This window comes from Capsicum annuum, chromosome 11, assembly GCF_002878395.1.
Source record: "Capsicum annuum cultivar UCD-10X-F1 chromosome 11, UCD10Xv1.1, whole genome shotgun sequence".
Lineage (NCBI taxonomy): Eukaryota > Viridiplantae > Streptophyta > Magnoliopsida > Solanales > Solanaceae > Capsicum > Capsicum annuum.
Genome location: NC_061121.1, coordinates 143,139,063 through 143,160,415, shown reverse-complemented (window position 1 = coordinate 143,160,415; position 21,353 = coordinate 143,139,063). Strand labels below are relative to the sequence as shown.

Sequence of the window (21,353 nt, the reverse complement as noted above, 5' to 3'; positions counted from 1 at the left end):
GAGGGTCAAGTAAAATAAAATGAATAGAGTATTTAAAAAGTAGTTGTTTCAATTTACTTGTCCAATTTACAAAATTAAGAGAAGTTTATCATTTTTTTCATACTATCTCTATCATTAAATGATTCTATAAGATATTCCCTTCTTTCGTTTTTACTTGTCGTAACTATTAAAAAAAATAATTGATATGACTATTTTATCATACTATCTCCATTAATTAATGTTTAGTGTTAGATATTGAAAAATAATTTGGAGAATAAGTAATTAATATTAAAGGTAAAATATGAAAAAAATAATTATCTTTTCTTGATAGGTCAAAAGTAACAAGTAAAAAGAAAATTAATTTTAAAAATAAATGAAGAAAATATTAATAATCAAACTTAATTTTTTGAAATATAAATAATAAATTTTTATGAAATATTTTTTAACGCAAGTGTAAGTCAACAAGCGCGAGTTGAAGTAGTAAAATAAATAATAAATTTATAATAAATAATTTTTAATGGAACTATAAGTCAACAAGCGTGAATCTATTTATATATAAAGAAAGATTATGGAGTTGCTGATGTAACATGCCTCTAAGATTAGCATTGAGATTTATTTTTTTTTGTGATTTTTTAAACATTTTCTTTTATTTTAAAATGTTGAAATTTCACCTAAATATTTATAGAATATTAAAAGATAATGACATTTAATTTTTTTCATCATTTTTTTTGTTTCACATTCGGTGTTTGGTGCCCGCATTGGAGCCTCGACTAATCCGGATAATGCGTTGCAGGGCCCATTAAGTTAGCAGCGCTCCCAACAGAGTTTTCTCTATAACCAGGATCGAAACCCTGACCTCTGATTAAGGGTGGAGCAGCCCCATCCATAGCACCACAACCCATATTGGTAATTTCTTTCATCATTAATGCTATTAATCTCTTTTTTTTTTTGGTTCATATTTTTCATTAATAATTGTATTTTAAAAGCTATATTTAAGAGTAATTTCAAGAGTTTGGCAATATTATTTAGGAAATAAAAAGTTTGTGAAGACAATAAAAGATTGTAATAGATGATATTGGAGTCATGAAACTTTAGTTTTTTTTAGTGAATTTCTTTATCTTTTCTTCTATATCTTCCATTCTCTTCCAAGTTCCAGCTTTCTTATATACTAGTTAATTTATTTGCGTTTCGCGAGGTTATAACAATACAAATAATTTATTAAATAATATATAGATAGATTTTTATATGAAAAGAATATAAAATTAAAAAAATACAAAAAAAAATAAAATAATTACACTGACTCAACCGCTTCTCAAAATAATAGACGTACAATTCATAGAGTAAATATGTTAACATATAATCATCTACTTTAGAAGGTGAAGAGCAAAATATTTATTCGTGTAATTATAATGATTAAAAATAAATCAGATAATATACTATTTCTCAAAGTTAAAAAAAAAAGAAAAAGAAGAAATAAATAAAACAAAAAGGTTTCTTTTTTTATGTATATAAATTTTTTAAAAATAAATTAGATAAATACACAAACTTTTTAAAATTAAAAAGAAAAAAAATGAACAAAACATAAATGGTTCTTTTTAGTGTATATAGAATTTTAGAATTAATTGCCTTATTTTCCTCCCTCGCCTTCATGTTTCTTTATATTTCTCAAATTTTATGTCTGCATATTTATTAATAGTCCTAAAACTTAATCATAACTAAGACCAAATAATGAATATATTTCAATTATTAAAACTTATTTAGCTATGGATGGATGTTGGTTGCTTTGTATTTCTTTACATGTGATTAATGGAAATAAGAGAAACGGGTGAAAGTCCAACAAGTATAATTTGGTCCTTTTCTCACCTTCAACCTCAATTTTTTAACTGAAATATTAGGCCTTATTTGGTCATGAAAATTATAATTTTTTGAAATTAGAGTTGAAATTAGAGTTGAAGTTGTATTTGACCATAAATATAAATTAAAAGTTGTTTTTGAAATTTTATGAGAGAAGTATGAATGAAAAAAAGTGAAAAAACTTGTTTTAACTTTTTTATTTGTTTTTACTTTTTTAAATAAAATTTTGAAATTATATTTAAAATTTTCATGATCAAATACATATAATTTTTTCTACAAAAGTAAAATAATTTTTTTAAAAAAATAAAAATTTTTCATGACCAAACAGTGCAAATTTTACCAACCCAAAATAAAGAAAAGGAAAAAAAATAATTAGTGATAGTAATAAGCAAAGACACTAATTTTTAATTCTCCATTAGTCCAACCTTAGTTCTCTTCTCTCTCTTTCACCTGTAGCACTTTTTTTTTGTGTGTATTGCTTCCTTTGCTGCACAATTTGGAATTGGAAAAAATTATCAGATCAAACATTAGATGCTATTACTTCACTTTTACCACCTGATCTCTTCCTCTAACAATCTCTCTTTCCTAATTTTACAACCAAAATCTCAAAGCCTTCAAAATCACTGATTTTTTTTTTAATTTTTTTTTATAAAAAAATTGCTAACTTTCATTTTCAGTCGTTTTCCAAAGTTTCAGCTATCTCGTGTTGTTTTTTTCCTATATTTTTGGAAGACACAATTCAGTTTCTTGAATTTTTCACTTCACTCCCTCAAAAAGCGTTTCCACATTTTTTTGACTAGTAATTTTTTGGTGAATTTAAGGAATAATTTGTATTTGAGGTGATTGGAAATTGGAGATTTTTGTAAATGAATGGGAGGGGTTGGAGGTGAAATTGGTGTTTGGGGTTTGCAGATTTTGGGGCTTTGTTGATAGCATGAATTCAGAGGCCAATCGAGTTGGTGGGCAAGTGGAAAGGGATATTGAGCAGGTAAATGTTTATAGAATTATTACTGGCAGATTGAAATTTGTTGATTGTTATTGTTTTTGTTAGGTAATTGGTATTAATATATTGTTACTGATAAGCTGAGACCAGGCGTAGTTGATTTGATTGTATTTTGTTTATTATAAGCTGAGCATAGTTAGTTTTAGATTGAGGAGGGTGTGTTTCGTTATTGATCAGCTGGGCCCAGCTAGTTTTGGATTGAGAAGTAGTTGATTTAATTGAATTTAGTTATTGATAAGTGGTTCCAATTAGTTTGGACGGGCTCAGCTAGTTTTGGATTGATGAGTAGTTGATCTAATTGAGTTTAGATTTTGATAAGTGGTTCCAACCAGTTTGGAGCGGAAGTGCAGTTGATTGATTTGTATTATATTTTGTTATTGATAAGCTGACCCTAACTAGTTTGCGGTAGAAGGGTAGTTAGATAGTATTTCGTTATTGGTAAGCTCTGGAAACTTGGGGAATGTCCTATTATTTTTACGTAGTATATATGACTGCCTTTTTTTGAAGTTATGAGAATGCCACAATTATTTTTGTTGTCTCCTCTTTGGTTTTGTTTTTAGCATTAAAAGTATTTTTGGCATTCTGTGGTGAGAATTCACAATCAGGTTCCTCCTTATGGGGTGTAATGCAAATAACTGATAAAAGAAAGCGTGTTTAACTGAGACAAAATTCTGCAATGCTCATTTGATACAGAATAGGAATGACAATTAAGTTAATAATACTCGGATAGCATGAGTGATAAAAGAAAGCCTGTTTAATTGCGACGATAATTCTGTAATTCTCATTTGATGCATAGAATAGGAATGTCAATAAGGTAATAATATCTAGGATAGCATTTCTGACGAACAGTAATCCATAAGATTGCTGGGGATGTGGTTTCTGCTGTTGACATGGTAATAATTTAAAGGATTGATGTTAGATAGCAAAAGCAATCATGTTGAATTAAGTATTTTGAATCTAAGTTGCTCGGACTCTTCACTTCTTCATCGCTGCATCCTGTTGACACGAACGGGTGTGTGGATAAGGGATCCATATGGATATGGTCAATAAATTTTGGGACTTCGACAAAGATCGATCTAGAAAGTCTACACGAATACAATGATTTATGAAATCAAAACAAAAGCTAGGGTGAAGTCATAATTTAGGCATATGTCTTTTAATCGCTAAAGATATTTGTATTAAAAGGTCCGCAACCAAAAGGTGCTTTCAAGACAAGAAGTCTATCAAGACCTCTACATCATTTGCAGTAGCCATTTTACACCCAAAAAAAGCAGGAGATGCATTTGTACTTAAGAATAGATGCATATTCAAACTTGCTCTAAAACATTCGCGCATTCCTTTCTTTCCAAATAGTCCACCATAATTTAGCAAGTTTCTATAACTCTACTTTTAGATAGTTGAGTTAATTTTAGCTGAATCAGGAACTCTATCCATACCTGGATCCATAATCCCAACAACCACCACCACCACCACCACAGACCCAGTGTAGTTCCATAAGCGGGCACACGGAATATTAAACTTAGATCATGAAGGATCTGACCTCCTCTGAGGTATTGGTATGGACTGCGTACACTTACCCTCTCCAAACCCTATTTGGTGGGAATATACTGGGTATGTTGTTGTTATTGTTGTTGTTGAAGGATCTGACCTCCAGATCTGCACATGTATCGAACAGCCGCGCCTAAGTCCGAGCAACTTAGTTTTCACTTACCACCTAAGTAGAACTACTTTGTTTCTTGTTCCATTGTTTATTTATTAGTTTTAAAATTTCTGGACGTTTTTAGTCTCATTCAGCTTGTAATTACTTCTTATGATCTACATCAGGCCATAACTGCTCTAAAGAAGGGTGCATACTTGCTCAAATATGGAAGAAGGGGAAAACCAAAGTTTTGCCCCTTTCGGCTGTCAAATGTAAGTATCAGCTCATGTTTCTTTAGCCTATGTAATTTACTTTGTACTGTTGTGTTCTTCCTATTTTTCTCTGTATCATCTATGCATATTCTTGTAAGATTTTCTCTATCATTTTTACTTACTGAACCAAAAGGAAAAAAGATTTCTGATAAGAATCGGGTTATGTTGATAAACAAGAAAAATAATGCGGAAGTAAAAAACCCTAAGATTAAAGACAAGAAATTAAACATAGATGAAATTTGAGAATAAATCCCCAATTTTGAAATGAAGTGCTAAGAACCCTAATTGATCTTAGTATTCAAAATTAGTGGATTAAGACTAATTATGATACCAATAGAGTCAATTCAAGAACTGAAATCCAAAGGTGATCTAGACCCCTATTTTGAAGAAATTAAAGACAACAATTAGTATAAGACTAATCACCTTCTTTAATTAACTTTAATAGAAACCAAAGATATCAAGTTAAGAATTAATCTTACCTCCTAAAGAATCGTTGTAGCCACACACAAAGGTGTAAATAAGAGAAACTCTCAATTAATAATAATGTTGTCTTCCTAAAAAAAACAAAATCCACCCCTATATATATAGGGAAAAAACCTATCCCAAATAGCATGGGATTCGAATTCTACTTTTATGGAAAATAAATAACTCTAGGAAACTTTAAAACTAGGAAACTTTAAACTAGGAAAATAATATCAAAAATAAATCCCTAACAAAATAAGGAAAAGTTCACAAATTTAATCAAAAATCATATGGCCCAATCTTCTTCCGTTTGGACTTAGACTTGAATCGTGAAATATGTATAGCACTTAGCCCATGCTTCTCCATAATTCTCGGGCTCATTCTTAGGTTTTTTCTTCCATCATAAGTTCTTCTTGATTCACATTGAGCCCGTCAATTTTAATGCAAGTGGGCTAGACTGGATGCTATCATTCCCCTCTTCTTGAAAACAATTCGTCCTCGAATTGGAATCTCACAAAATCAAGAAGACATACAATAGTAAACAACATTCATTACTTGAAAGCAACAATGGTAGGAACAAAACAAGATAGTGACCATGTGTCCACTTAACCCAATTAATCCTTGCATGTATAAATACACCTTTATAAAGCATGTGGACATCATCATCCCTATAGAAAATTCTCTTCCTTGAGCACAACAATATTCACGTTTAGATGACGTAGGGAATGATATGTGCCTCTCCAATTTAGCTCTATCAATAAAGTACTCCACTGGGCTTGTTAAAGACGTCATAAGCTCCGTAAAATATGTATCAAATTTAACACTTTTATGATATAGCCAAGCATCATCAATTACAATTCTCAAAGATTTTTTCACATAAAATTTATCCACATATGCATAGGAATTTTCAAGAAGGTTAGAAGAACCTTTCAATCTCGAAATAGAATCTCCACCAAATTCTAAGTAATTGCTCAAATTCTCCAACAAGGAATCATGAATAGGTTCAACAAAGGGTATTTCATCAAAAATATCAAAATATTCACGTATTTCCCCATCACTAGTAGCAAACATCTTTTTAACCTTACAATCACCGAGACTTGAAGAATTAGGTCTTATCTTGGTCTTATGTAGCAAAGGAATAATATCACTTCGTGTTTTCTTGCTCATTGGCGTTAGATCTACATCTGCCTTGTTGGACTTCTTGTCATGAATCTCATCTTGGACAAGTCCAAAATAGTTCTTTTTACCTATATTCTTCTCGTGAACAAACGTATGCTCAATCGGACATGTAGTATTAAGTTCAACAACCTTAGGATTAAGTTCATCCAATAAAGGCTTTTCAATGCAAACTTTTCCATGAGTACCTATAGCAGAGTCAAAGCAACTAAAAGAAGAAGTAGGAAGGTTAGAGCTAGAATAAGAAACAACCTCACTCAAACTTCCTTGGTTCTCTTTCTCTACCTTATTATTATCCCTCTGTTTATTACTCTCATGATCATCTCTTCTTTCTTTTCTCTTGACCTCACTTGACATTCCGTTCTCTTCACACAACACGACCTTTCTTCTTTCCTTTCTTGGAATATCAACATGCTCCCCCTTACTCCTATCATTCTTTTCTCTCTCAAAATTTTTCATTGCTTCTTTCACACGTTTGTGATCTTCATAAACTTAGGATGAAGTTAAAGGTACAAGTTTATATTTTCTTCCGTTTATCTCAAGAGAAACTCTATTCTCCCCCTTATCATAAATTGCATTCCTATCAAACTGCCAGGAATGCCTAAGCTTGATATGACAATCTTGCATTGGAATTACATCACAAAGAACATTATCAGAGTACCTTCCAATGGAGAAAGAAATCATGCATTGCTTAGTCACCTTAAGTTCACCGAAATCATTGTGTTTGATGCATGTAAGTTTCAACTTCACCATGTATGAACTTATCACATTAGCATCACTTTCAAAATCAATAATCATAGAGCAAATATTATCCTTTATCCCACACCTTGTATGAAAAACACTTCTCCGTAAATTAGTTATATTCACCTAATTAGGTGGGTTTTGGGTGACCTTTAATGCATGGAGTCGAGCAGAAATCCTTCTAAGTGCCTCGGCTATGTCCTTGTTTTGAGTCCTAGCATCAGTATCTTTTTGAGACATCTCCAAAAGTTAAAGTAAACAAAAACTCTCAATTTGACCCCCTTTTTTTGATCTCACCCTTTCTTACCCTTTTCCCACTCAAATTACTACCTTTGGCTGGATCCTTTGGGATTTATATATACAACCTTATTAGCAACAACTTTTTAGAAGTAAGATGTAGAAAGAAAAGAATTTATCAATACCCAGATAAATTAGGTCTGATGAGACAAGGAAAAAAGACCAATTTGTGTAAATAGTAAAATTTTCAAATTTCCCCTCTTCTTGATTTTCCTTGTTGATGTTGGAAATCAAGAAACACAAAAAAAATCTGATTTTTTTTTTTTGATAATACCTTAATTCTCAAATAGAGATTCTTTTTTTCTCTTTTTTTTTTTGGCTATGTAGCTTACAACAACAACAACAACAACAACAAACCCAGTGTATTCCCACATAGTGAGGTCTGGGGAGGGTAATATGTACGCAGTCCATACCAGTACCTCCGGAGAAGTAGCAAGGCTGTTTCCGATAGACCCCGGCTCAAGATAAGATAAGTCATCAAAAATGTACACAAAGCATGAAACAATATGACATGTCATAAATATGCCACCTATAAGGAGAGTAAACAAAGAATAGTAAGCAATCGTAATGCAGCATAACAAGAATACTGCACCGGTCAAGTAAAGCCTTATCCTACCTACCGAAAAAGTCACTAGCCTGCTATCCTAATACGCGTCCTCCAGATCTTCCTATCTAGGGTTATATCCTCAGTAAGCTGTAATTGCTCCCTGTCCCGCCTAATCACCTCTCTCCAGTATTTCTTCGTCCTACCTCTGCCCTGCTTGAAACCATCCAAAGCAAGCCTTTCACACCTACGAACCGGAGCATCCGTGCCCTTCCTCATCACATGTCCGAACCATCTCAAATGGACCTCCCGCATCTTGTTGGCTATGTAGCTTAACAATGAAAAAAATATTTTTTTTTGAGTATTTTTTTTTGTTGAAACTCCCAAGATTATCAAGAACGGAACCTTGATAGAACCTCTCTGATACCACATGATAAGAATCGGGTTATGTTCATAAACAAGAAAAATAATGTGGAAGCAAAAAACCCTAAGATTAAAGACAAGAAATTAAACATAGATGAAATTTGAGAATAAATTCCCAATTTCGAGATGGAGTGCTAAGAACCCTAATTGATCTTAGTATTCAAAATTAGTGGATTAAGACTAATTATGATACCAATAGAGTCAATTCAAGAACTTAGATCCAAAGGTGATCTAGACCCCTATTTTGAAGAAATTAAAGACAACAATTAGTATAAGACTAATTATCTTCTTTAATTAACTTTAATAGAAACTAAAGATATCAAGTTAAGAATTAATCTTACCTCTTAAAGAATTGTTCTTATAAGGTTGCAAGATAAATCCAAATTAGCCACACACAAAGGTGTAAATAAGAGAAACTCTCAATTAATAATAATGTTGTCTTCCCCAAAAAACAAAATCCATCCTTATATATATAGGAAAAAAAACCTATTCCAAATAGCATGAGATTCGAATTCTACTTTTATGGAAATAAATAAATCTAGGAAACTTTAAACTAGGAAACTTTAAAACTAGGAAACTTTAACTAGGAAAATAATATCTAAAATAAATCCCTAACAAAATAAGGAAAAGTTCACAAATTTAATCAAAACTCATATGGCCCAATGTTCTTCCGTTTGGACTTAGACTTGAATCGTGAAATTTGTATAGCACTTAGCCCATGCATCTCCATAATTCTCGGGCTCGTTCTTAGGTTTTTTCTTCCATTATAAGTTCTTCTTGATTCATATTGAAGCCCGTCAATTTTAATGCAAGTGGGCTAGATTGGATGCTATCAATTTCCCTCTCATTTGTTAAGTTTAGCATGAAGTTTAAGATACTATATTTACTTTTTCCTTTTTTTTTCCAAAGGTGAGGTGCCTTGGTGTATGTTATTTGCAGATGACGTAGTTTTGATTGACGAGACGTGTGGGGTGAGGGGTGGGGGTGTGAATGATAAATTGGAGGTTTGGAGACAAACTCTTGAATCTAAAGGGTTCAGGTTGAGTAGGACCAAGACGGAGTATATGAAATGCAAGTTTAGTGACTTGAGGCAGGAGGACGAGGTGGTAGTGAGGTTGTATTCTCAGGTTGTTTGTAAGAGGGATAGTTTTAAGTATCTTGGGTCTATGATTCAGGGGAATGGAGAGATTGACGAGGATGTCTCTAACCGTATTAGGGCAGGTTGAATGAAGTGGAGGCTCGCCTCGGGAGTGCTGTGTGATAAGAAGATGCCTCTAAGCTTAAAGGCAAATTCTACAGAGTGGCAGTTCGTCCGACCATTCTGTATGGAGTGAAGTGTTGGCCAGTTAAGAACTCCCACATTCAAAAATTAAAGGTGTCGGAAATGAGAATGCTGCGTTGGATATGTGGACTTACTAGAGGAGATAGAGTTAGGAACGAGATTATCCGGGAGAAGGTGGGAGTGGCTTCGGTGGAGGACAAGATGTGGGAAGTGAGGCCGAGATGGTTTGGGCATGTGATGAGGAGGGGCACGGATGCCCCAGTTCGTAGGTATGAGAGGCTAGCTTTGGATGGTTTCAAGAGGGGTAGAGGTAGGTCGAAGAAATACTGGAGGGAGGTAATTAGCGTGACATGGAGCAGTTACAGCTTACTAGGATATAACCCTAGATAGGAAGGTATGAAGGTCGCGGATTAGGAGGAGAGCGTTGGTGTAGCCAGGCTAGTAATCCTAGGACTGTGTCCATAGGTAGGAGCTGCTAGTTAGGAGAGTTTGGGTGTGTGGGGTGTCTTTTGTTTGTGAGTGTTTGATATTACTGTATGGGTGTCTTATTCCTTATTTCTGTTATTCCATCCATCCTGTTTCATGTTTTATTACGATTTTGTTTACTATTTTTTGTCTTGAGCTGGGGGTCTATCGGAAACAACCTCTCTACTTCTTCGGAAGTAGCGTTATGGACTGCGTACATTTTACCATCCCCAGACCCTACTTTGTGGGAATACACTAGGTTTTTTGTTGTTGTTGTGTAGTTTAATATCTATGACGGTCTTTGCTTTTGCCAATTTGGCTGCAATGCAAAATAACCCTGATGTTTGAGACTTTAGTTTTTCTTATAGTTGCTTAATTTCTTGTTTGACGTGTAACTACTTCGTTCTACAATTTTTAAGGCAATAAGAACTTCTAGATTCTATTTAACTTTACCTTTATTAAAAAAAAAAAAAAAGAACTTCTAGATTCTATAAAGCAGAAGCTAGTAGTCTATCAGGTTTTGTGGTAGATGCATTATTTTTTGCCTAATTTTTGGAGCTTAGGTACTTTGGCGTGACCCTTGTTTGTGAAATGCCTAATGGAGAATTGGTTTCAGGATCTCATATTATGTGTGGTACTGATCTTTCTTTTTTGGATCAAGGGCAAGAGGGGGAGTTTTCTTAGTCTTGTTAAAAGTATAAGCAGAAGAGAGAAATTTAATTCCTAACAATGGTTAGCAGGCTAGACATTTCTTATTGTAATTTCCATCTACAATCTCCTATTGATTTACAGGTGCTCTCAAGTTTGTGGAATCTTCAGCTTTGTGTCTTCTTGTACATAGGTTACCCAAATGTGTTGCTGCCTATCTATTTGAGAAACCCATTTAGGTTCTGATCCGAGTTACCTGACAATCAGTTTACAAATGCTTAACATATTATACCTTCTCCTCTATTTAAAAAAATGCTTAGCATTTCAGTTCCTTTGCCTTTCTTGTTTGTTCAGAATTGGTGTCTCTGTCGGAGTTATTATGTTTCAGATAAGAGGAGTACCATTTAAATTTTAGAAATACTACATGACATAAGGAGAACAATACCTTATCAAACATGAAAAGTATGCATCAAGTAGTTCAGGCTCCTTAATCGTTCTGCTAATATGTAAGCAGTATGTAAATTGTGACATCTGAATTGCATTACACCCAAAAAAAAAAAAAAAGTAAAAATAGCGCTGTGCCTATGCAGGATAATATTTAAAGTCGAGTTACAAGTAAAATGCAGAAAAAGTTGGTAATCAGATTGTCTTCAAAATCCTACCCTTTTCATGTTATCCAACAACCTATACTTAGAAATCATTCATTTATGCTGAATAAACTATATAATTTTCCATAAACATATGCACCTAAAGTAGTTCTTTACTCAGGTATACTGGTTTTCTCACAACAGAAAGAGAATCGACCATTTTGAGAACTATACTTCTTGCTGTTTAACCACAGCGTGTAGTTCAACACCATCAAATGCATTTATTCTTTGTTTCCTTCTTCCATGTTGCCCCGTAGCTCTGATTTAATGCTTGATTCTGGCCATTTCTTTGTCTGTCATTGCTGAAGACCTTGATTGTAACAGTAACCTTGTTTTCATATGAGAGAGAGAGATTTCATGCTGCTTAGATTGTTTATCTTTGCTTCCCTTTATTAGAAGTTGGATTTCTGCTGTATTACTGATAGCATAATTTGCTTCCCTGTTTTAAGTTAGTCTGACGTCTGGACTATACATATCAAAAAAAGTTAGCTATCAGAAAAAAAAAGTTAATGTGAAGTCTGCACTACTTTGTGTTCTTTGGAATGTAGCGCTAATTGAGAATCAATAGAGTCTAAAATTTTATTCTGATTCTGGTTGCAGGATGAGTCTGCTTTAATATGGTTTTCAGGTAAAGAGGAGAAACACCTGAAGCTAGGTCATGTGTTAAGAATAATATCTGGGCAACGCACTGTAAGTTCTCCCCATGGTGGAAAGCCTATTTCTGTTATGCAACTTTTTTTATATTGGTATCTCGATCATTCAAATGAATCCATCTGCGTATCTTTGGGGGGGGGGGGGGGATAGGTACAGAGGTGTGAGAATGTTTTCAACACTCCAATGTCACCCCTGTCAAAAGAGAACAGATATCTAGTTCATTTCTTAGATGGTATTGGCACCTTTTCTTGGGCCTTAATAAGCTTCTAGTTAGGCAAGCATCCCTGTTCTCTTTCCATTAGTGATCCCAAAGAAAAGAAGGTAGGATTTACTGCCATCCTGGTTTAGGCTTGTATATTGACAGGCATAGCTTTAATAGAGAGGGTGCGCAGTTGGGGGCTTGACTAGAAGGGGAACTTGAGGTAATATCTGATAAAGTTAGGGAGAACCTAAGTATTGTTCGGGAATAGTTGCGAACTTGGTAACTGTGTGCTAGACACACTAGTCTCATCAAATGTCTTTATCTTTTATGTTCGATGTGATAATGTAAACTTTTTATTAACAACAATCTTAGAGAGTAGATGAAAGATGAAGTAGATGGGTGGAGAATGAATAGGACCAAGGTCCAAACACTGCATAAGGAAGGTTGCCCACAAGCCTTAATTGATTTGGTTAATTGTGCTGTATGAATCTGTCAGTATTTGTCTTTATTGCCTTCTCCCCGCACCCCCCCCCCCCCACGCCCCCTCCCTCCATACACACCCACACATCTTGCTATAATTGTCAAGCATAACAAGGAAAAGAATATGTTTTCACTGATCTGAACAATTACTGCTGTTCTATTTTCAGCCAATTTTTCAAAGGTATCCACGACCCGAGAAAGAGTATCAGTCATTTTCACTTATATACAATGAGAGATCGCTGGATTTGGTAAGAGTTTCATTAGTAACAGCTTTGTCTTTCCTTAAAAGAAAAAAAAATTATCATTATTCTTTTTTGCTCTGTATTATTCCATCAGGAATTGGTTCGTGCACCAAACTCACCTCACCTTTGCTTATCATTCTCTCTTCTTAGATATGTAAAGATAAAGATGAAGCGGAGGTTTGGTTTAGTGGTTTGAAGGCCTTAATATCTCGTGGGCATCAGAGAAAATGGAGAACAGAATCAAGGAGCGATGGAATTTCTTCCGGTGCTACTAGTCCTAGAACATATACACGAAGGAGCTCTCCTCTGCATTCTCCATTTAGTAGTGGTGACAGCTTACAGAAGGTACTATAGCATTCACATGTCTACTCATGCATATGCAGATTAAATATCTCCTTTAATATTTTCATGTTGATAGGGTAATTATCTTGGTTCTATTTGTCCCTTTGGGACGTTGAATGATGAGATCCTATATGTCCTTCAGGATGGCGGTGATCAGCTTCGTCTTCATAGTCCATATGGAAGTCCTCCAAAAAATGGTCTAGATAAGGCATTTTCAGATGTAATTATGTATGCTGTACCTCCTAAAGGTTTTTTCCCTACAGATTCTGCTAGCGCTTCTGTTCATTCCTTATCTTCTGGAGGTTCAGATAGCATGCATGGTCAGATGAAGGGAATGGGAATGGATAATTTTAGAGTAAGCCTTTCAAGTGCAGTTAGCTCATCAAGTCAAGGTTCTGGTCATGATGATGGTGATGCCCTGGGGGATGTTTTTATCTGGGGGGAAGGCACTGGGGATGGTGTCCTGGGTGGTGGACCTCATAGAGTTAGCAGTTCTTTTGGTGCCAAATTAGATTCTTTGTTTCCCAAAGCTTTAGAGTCTGCGGTGGTATTGGATGTTCAAAATATAGCTTGTGGTGGCCGACATGCAGCACTTGTGACTAAGCAGGGGGAGACTTTCTCCTGGGGTGAGGAATCGGGAGGTAGGCTTGGGCATGGTATTGATTCTGATGTTTTGCATCCAAAGCTTATAGATTCACTCAGCCATTCAAACATTGAGCTTGTTGCATGTGGTGAAAATCATACTTGTGCTGTAACACTCTCTGGGGACTTGTACACATGGGGTGACGGCGATTTTGGTCTTCTCGGGCATGGAAATGAAGTTAGTCATTGGGTCCCCAAAAGAGTAAATGGACCCTTAGAGGGCATACACGTTTCATATATCTCGTGCGGGCCCTGGCATACTGCTGTGGTGACCTCTGCTGGTCAATTATTTACTTTTGGCGATGGTACTTTTGGTGTTCTTGGACATGGAGACAGAAAAAATGTCTCTAAACCTAGGGAAGTGGAGTCTTTAAAGGGGCTTCGAACTGTACGAGCAGCTTGTGGGGTTTGGCATACCGCAGCGGTTGTCGAAGTCATGGTGGGAAGCTCAAGTTCAAGTAATTGTTCATCAGGAAAGCTTTTTACTTGGGGAGATGGTGATAAAGGTAGACTAGGGCATGGTGACAAGGAGTTGAAGCTAGTACCTACCTGTGTTGCCGCTCTTGTCGAACCAAACTTTTGCCAGGTTGCTTGTGGACACAGCTTGACAGTTGCATTGACGACTTCTGGTCATGTATATACAATGGGAAGTCCGACGTATGGTCAATTAGGTCATCACCAAGCTGATGGGAAGTTGCCCCGTCGTGTTGAAGGCAAGCTGGCAAAGAGTTTTGTGGAGGAGATTGCTTGTGGAGCATATCATGTTGCTGTCTTGACTTCCCGAACTGAAGTTTACACATGGGGAAAGGGGGCAAATGGAAGATTGGGTCATGGTGATACTGATGACAGAAATTCTCCAACTTTAGTGGAAGCTTTAAAAGACAAGCAAGTCAAAAGTATTGCTTGTGGTACTAATTTTACTGCTGCTATTTGCCTTCATAAATGGGTATCGGGGGTCGACCAATCCATGTGTTCTGGCTGTCGTCTTCCTTTTAACTTTAAAAGAAAACGCCACAACTGTTATAACTGTGGGCTTGTCTTTTGTCATTCATGTAGCAGCAGAAAATCACTGAGGGCATCAATGGCACCCAATCCCAATAAACCCTATCGTGTCTGTGACAACTGCTTCAGTAAATTGAAAAAAGCTATGGAAACTGATGCTTCTTCTCAGTCTTCTATGAGTCGACGAGGAAGCATGAATCAGTCATTAACTGATATAACTGACAAGGATACTAAGTTGGATACAAGGTCTCGACCTCAACTTGCTAGATTTTCTTCAATGGAATCCTTCAAACAAGTAGAAACCCGTTCTTCCAAACAGAAGAAAAAACTTGAATTCAACAGCAGTCGTGTGTCACCTATTCCAAATGGTACCTCTCAGTGGGGAGCCCTCAACATTTCCAAGTCTTTCAATCCAGTATTTGGCTCATCCAAGAAATTCTTTTCAGCTTCAGTTCCTGGATCAAGAATTGTTTCTCGAGCAACATCACCAATATCTAGACGGGCCAGTCCACCTCGTTCTACTACACCAACTCCAACATTGGGTGGACTTACATCTCCAAAGATTGTTTTGGACGATGCTAAAAGGACAAATGATGGACTTAGCCAAGAGGTTATCAAATTAAGAGCACAGGTATGTCATCTGTCTTAGGTGCAGTTATCTACCTCTAATGCATTTTCCTCTCTTTGCTCCAATATCATATCCTTTTTGCTGATGTGAATTAAAAAAACAAAATTTGAGCTTCTCTATTAATCTAAATGTTTGGACATTCTCCGTAATATGAAGTGTCCAACGTTGGACTTGAAGCAAGAAATCCTCTAGAATTTCTATGGAGCACCATATTCATAGAGTTAAGAGTCCACTGGAGCTTGAGAAAACTTGTCAAATACTGTTTTAGTACTTGTGATCAAGGGTGTATGGCTATGCATAATCTTTTCTAGTAATGGTGAAAACTTCATCCAAGTTCATAAGTATTACTTTGAATGGGTAACACGTGATAGTATGAGTTTATATGGAGAAAATCAAAGAATTTGTTGAGAGGTAAAATCAGAGAGTTATCTACGTCTCCAAGTGCTGAGTTTTAACAATTTTTTGAGCCTCCAGGTCACTGCTGTCTTCTTTTAGGTACTATCTTGTGGAGTGATACGGTTGTTGCTGCTTTGTACTGTTCAATGGATCTGTCATGCTAAAACCTAACCTAAAGGACAATCAACTGGTCAAAACCGTAATCTGCCTGGAGAACAAAAGAGAGTTTTGCTTGCAAGAGTGCATGACCGGAAGTTGGAACCCTTTACTCCTATAATGTCTCTGCTAGTCTACTTCATTGTAGATTGAGGAGGATTGCTGGTAGAAGTCTTACACCTGCATAGAAATAGCATCTACATTTGGACCTGAAACTTAAGTCACTGCCACGACTTGTCTTCTCTGTAAGAACATAGAACTAAGATTATCCATAGGCATCTGGCATCCTATCATTTTCCAAGAATGTTATGAGGGCATTTCTGTAGCATCCTTGCCCAACACCAGGTCTCTGGTAATTTATGTCAGGTGTCCAGATATATATGCACAGATTAACTTGACCATAAAGAGCAAAGTTGTCATAGAAAATACATTTTAGGACTCGTGATTGTAGTCAATGCGAGAAAAATGTCTTTCATATCCTTATATTTGGCAAGTAGCTTTATTTGTTATATGCATATTGTCATGAAGATGGTTGAATTTCATTCTCTTAGCTATTACACAGTTAGTACAACAACAACAACATATCCAGTATATTCCCACAAAGTGGGGTCCGGGGAGGGTAGAGTGTACCCAGTCCATACCACTACCTCAGAGGTGAGGTAGAGAGGTTGTTTCCGTAGATCCCCAGTTGGAGACCAAACAACATAGAATGTATTAAAATGTGTCTCTCATTTCATTTTACTTATTCTCCAGACCCAATTTGTGGGGTTACACTTATATGGTTATTGTATTCATTTTACTTAATTTTGAAGAAAATATATCTTGTCCCAATAATAATTAAACTAAAAAAACACTTGTCATAGCAAAATTGAACTAAAAAGAAACAAAAGTAAGTGGACCTCGTTCCTGTATGTACTAAAACAAAAAGAAGTTAAATAAAGAAAATTGTCTCTCCTATTCCAAAATAGAAAGAGGTACAATATCTTCCATCAAGATTTTAAGATGATTTCTCAGTTACATCATTTACTACATAAAAGATATGCATTTAATCTTACTAATCTTTGTTTTCGTGCTTTGGACATTTATCCAATATGTTTATTAGTACAAATTATTATAACAACAACAACATACCCAGTATAATCCTACTGTACGGAGACCTTACCCCTACATCATAGGTAGAGAGACAATTTTCGATAAACCATCAGCAGGTCTAAAGTAGTTCAGAAAAAGAAGTAATGGAAGTACAAGGAATAATAGATGGTAAGAAAAAACAACAAATAATAACAAGACATAACTACTACAAAATAATATGATAGTTCAAGAACAAGAAACAACAAATAACAACAGAATTCGAGAGACAAGAAACTACCGGAGCAATACTACAACTACTAGTAAGGACGAATAATAAGACAACACACTGTGACCTATTAACCTTCTACCTTAATTCGTGTCCTCAATAGCCTCCTATCTAAGGTCATGTCCTTGGTAAGCTGAAATTGAGCCACGTCTCGTCTTTATCTCTCCCTAATACTTATTCGGTCTACTTCCTACTCCCGAGACAATCCATAGCCAGCCTCTCACACCTTTGCGCTAGGGCATACAAACATCTCTTCACATGCCCGAACCATCTCAGTCTCTCTTTCCGTATCTTGTCCTTTTTCGGGGCCACTACCACCTTGTCCCGGATATCCTCATTTCTAATACTACATGATATCTTCATTAAATACTTTCTCTCCTAGTATATCCTCACACCCAATATACTTATTTATGCACCATTGAGGTTTTTGACTATCCAACACTTTGCCTTATACAATATAGTCGATCTAACTACCACTCTGAAGAACTTGACTTTAAGTTTTGGTGGCACTTTTATATCACACAATTACATCCACTCTGCACCAATAAGGCGAGTGACATCCTCGTCAATCTTCCCATTCCCTTGGATAATAGATTCAAGATACTTGAAACTTCTTCTGTTTTGGATGACCTGTGTATCAAGCCTTACTTCCAAATCTCCCAGCACACTGCCTTTGTCTCCCTCTTCGTTCAAAATTTTGAAGTTTATGAAAGTACTACTGTCATCTCCGTTTAATGAGTGTCTCCTCTACCAATACTTTGTCGTCCTTGTACTTGATGCATTTCACTTGATCTAGGTCACATGGCCATTCTTTTTCTCACCTTTGCTAGCCTGGTCAACTTCTTATTCCTGCCCTTTTCTTCTAATTCTATGTATAGGCGTTCGAAAGTCGTTGTCTTTGCCATCACAAAGGCTAACTTTGCCTCGTTCGCTAACTTATACCTTTCCCTGTTTGTCCATTTTTCCTCCTCTTCCTTACTTTCCACAAACTTCGCCATATGCAACCTTCTTAGCCTCCACCTTCCCTTGGACTTCTCAATTCTACCACCAGTCCCCTCGATGCCCACCTAATCTACCTTTCGAGACCCCAACACCTCTCTAGCTGCTTCCTTAATGCAATTAGACATCCTGCACACATATTGGTCAAATCCCAAGTACTCCCCCAAGCCCCCGTAACCATCAAGCTCTCCCCATCTCTGAGCATTGGCCATAGTCAAGCTACCTCATCCCTAGCCGGTCATTCACAACCCTCTTCATCCTTTTCCTCTTGATCTCCAAATGCATTGCGAGGAGTTTATGCTGGGTCATAAGGTTCTCACTCGGGATAAATTTACCGTTTTTTATAAAGATTTAGAAAAACAAGGAAGTGTGAATTTTAAAAATGTTTCTCGTTTCTAATGTGAACTTGGGAAATTAGAAAATAAAATCTTGAGCACTTCGAAATAAATTTACTGCTTTTATTATGCCACTATACAAGGAGAGTGGAGTTTATATTTATTAAAAACTTATTACATTCATTTTCTTGTTTTTTTACTTTTCAAATTTGTGGCAGGATCTGTGTACTAATGGAATTTAGGTGTTCTTTGGAAGAAAATTACTTACGTTAATTTTAAAATTTTACCTTTTAGGTTAATTCAATTTAAGTTTCTTTATTTCACTTTATGTAATTATTTATTTTACTTTCTCGAAGAAAGAATGATAATAAGATCTCCACAGAGAGCAAATGTGGGGTCTTTGGGTCAATAACTTAGTCACGAAACTAATTTCATTTATTTCATTTTTTATTTGGACGAAAGAACAAGAAAAGGAACTCAAGGAAAGAGAAAAATTAGGGTGTCTAGGCCATGTAACAATGGAATTAATTTGGCACTAGAACAAAATTAGACCTTGAAAAACTTGTGCTAAGCATGCTTATCAAAAATATAAAAAAATCCTGTGTTAAGCATGATAAAAGGGTTCTGATGTCTAAATAATGAATTTGGCATAGAACTAATTTAGACCTTCAACAAACTTTTACTTAGAATGATAATGGGCTCATGATGTTGAAAGAATGAAGTTTTTGTTTTACTTAATAAAAAGTCAAATAATGAATATAAGGAAATACTGAAGTTTTTACAAATGAATTCTATCTATAAGTTTATCCAACATGAAATGCACTTACAAAGGGTAAACAAGTCTAATCAACATTTTGTGCAGAGCTCCATGTTTTTACAATAGAATAGATAGATAAATATTGCCTCATCAAAAGAGACCTTTAATTATTTTTAGCCTTTCCGCTTTCTTCTTTAATTTTTTGTGGGTTCTGGGTGGAGGGTAGAAGGGGTAAGAATGGAATAATTGAGTTATGTACAGATTTAGGCTTATTCCTAAATGAATTGCAATTGATTACGCTAACAATGTAAGCCTTCTGGAAAGATGCGATTATAGTCTATCAATGATATTTCTCTTCTGGTTGAGTTTAGTAGTCTCCCAGTCAAATGCCCTTTTGTGTAGAACTATGTATTTTGATGATGCCCTTTTGTGGAAATTTTACATTTGAATAAATATCAACCAATCAACTACATCTCAATCCAAATGAAGTAGAGTCGGCTAGAGAATCTTCTTAATCCATTTTGTTCTATTCATATCTATTACATTCCAACACCGTGTAATCTGTCTTTTTAGGAAAATCAGCAGTGTTCTATTCTAGCACACTTTTACCCCAACATACATATTATTTTTATATCTACTAGCTGATATCGCTTATATGGATCCTCTTTTTCCATTTTATGATGTTTAGAAATAAGAGCACATTTATTCCAAAAGAATTTAGGTCTTCTTGGAGAATCTTCCTTGGAATGATTTTAGGTCTACTTTTCTCCCTTTTGTGACTTTCAATCATCAAATTAGCACACCTATAGACCAGTAAATCAGGAGGCTTACATAGGACACGACCAAGCCTTCTCGGGGAAGCTTCATTTCCACTGTGTCCTTCAATTGTTCTACTTACCCCCTCAATCAGAATTCATATATGGTCATTGTGATCTTGTCCATATTCATCATAATATCTTGCATTTTTACGACATTCATCCATGGATATGTGGGTTTTAAGCCTCAATTTTTACTCCTTTATAATACCCTGGTACCTCAATCATCATATAAAATTTGGAGAAAATGGCTAAAAGCCCCCCAACGTATTATCATTTTACCAACTACACACTTATTCATTACGGGAGTCCTATTACCTCCTTGGACTATTAAAAGCAGAAGTATTTACTCCCTAAATGCCGAGGTGGCAAGGGAAGTGTAGTGAGAGGAAAAAAATCATTAAAACCTTAACTTTATAAGTATTTCATTTATTTCATATTAAGTTTATACCTTTTTGTTGTTTTTTACTCTTATTTATCTTTTCTTTTTTGTTTTCTTTTTCTCTTCAACACTTCGCCGAATTTAAGTTGCCGGAAAGTATCATGGACTCTCCTTACTATTCAGTTACCACTGACACTATCTCCTTGCCTTTATTTTCCAGAAGAAATCGGCTCACCTTCTTTCAATCATAAACTTCAATTTTTTTTTACACCACTATCAACTTTTTGCCGCCGCAACTCTGTCTCCACCTTCCTTTTCCAGATCTGAAAATCCTTGACCTCCATTACTTGTGGAAAGAAATTACTTCACTAAAAGAATGAAAAAGAAAAAAGATATAACAAAATAATAGAAAAACGGGTGATGAGCGATGGCAATGGTAGACTCCCATCAAACAAATGTCAAAGAAAAAGAAAAAAAAAAAGACAAAAAAAGGAATGGATAAGAAAAGGGAAAAACGAGAAAAGGGGAAAAA

The 21,353-nt window shown here is 35.4% G+C and overlaps 1 protein-coding gene across 1 annotated transcript in view; it reads left to right on the top strand.

The window, feature by feature from the left end:
- The first annotated feature begins 2,219 nt into the window (after positions 1-2,219).
- The window catches only part of LOC107847590 (PH, RCC1 and FYVE domains-containing protein 1), a 29,309-nt gene continuing 10,175 nt past the window's right edge, over positions 2,220-21,353 (top strand). The window contains exons 1-6 of the mRNA XM_047399003.1: positions 2,220-2,821; positions 4,661-4,747; positions 12,033-12,122; positions 12,936-13,016; positions 13,161-13,355; positions 13,495-15,627. Of these exons, the coding sequence (XP_047254959.1) occupies positions 2,768-2,821; positions 4,661-4,747; positions 12,033-12,122; positions 12,936-13,016; positions 13,161-13,355; positions 13,495-15,627 (2,640 nt within the window). The 5' untranslated portion in view covers positions 2,220-2,767. The remainder of the gene's footprint in view (positions 2,822-4,660; positions 4,748-12,032; positions 12,123-12,935; positions 13,017-13,160; positions 13,356-13,494; positions 15,628-21,353) is intronic.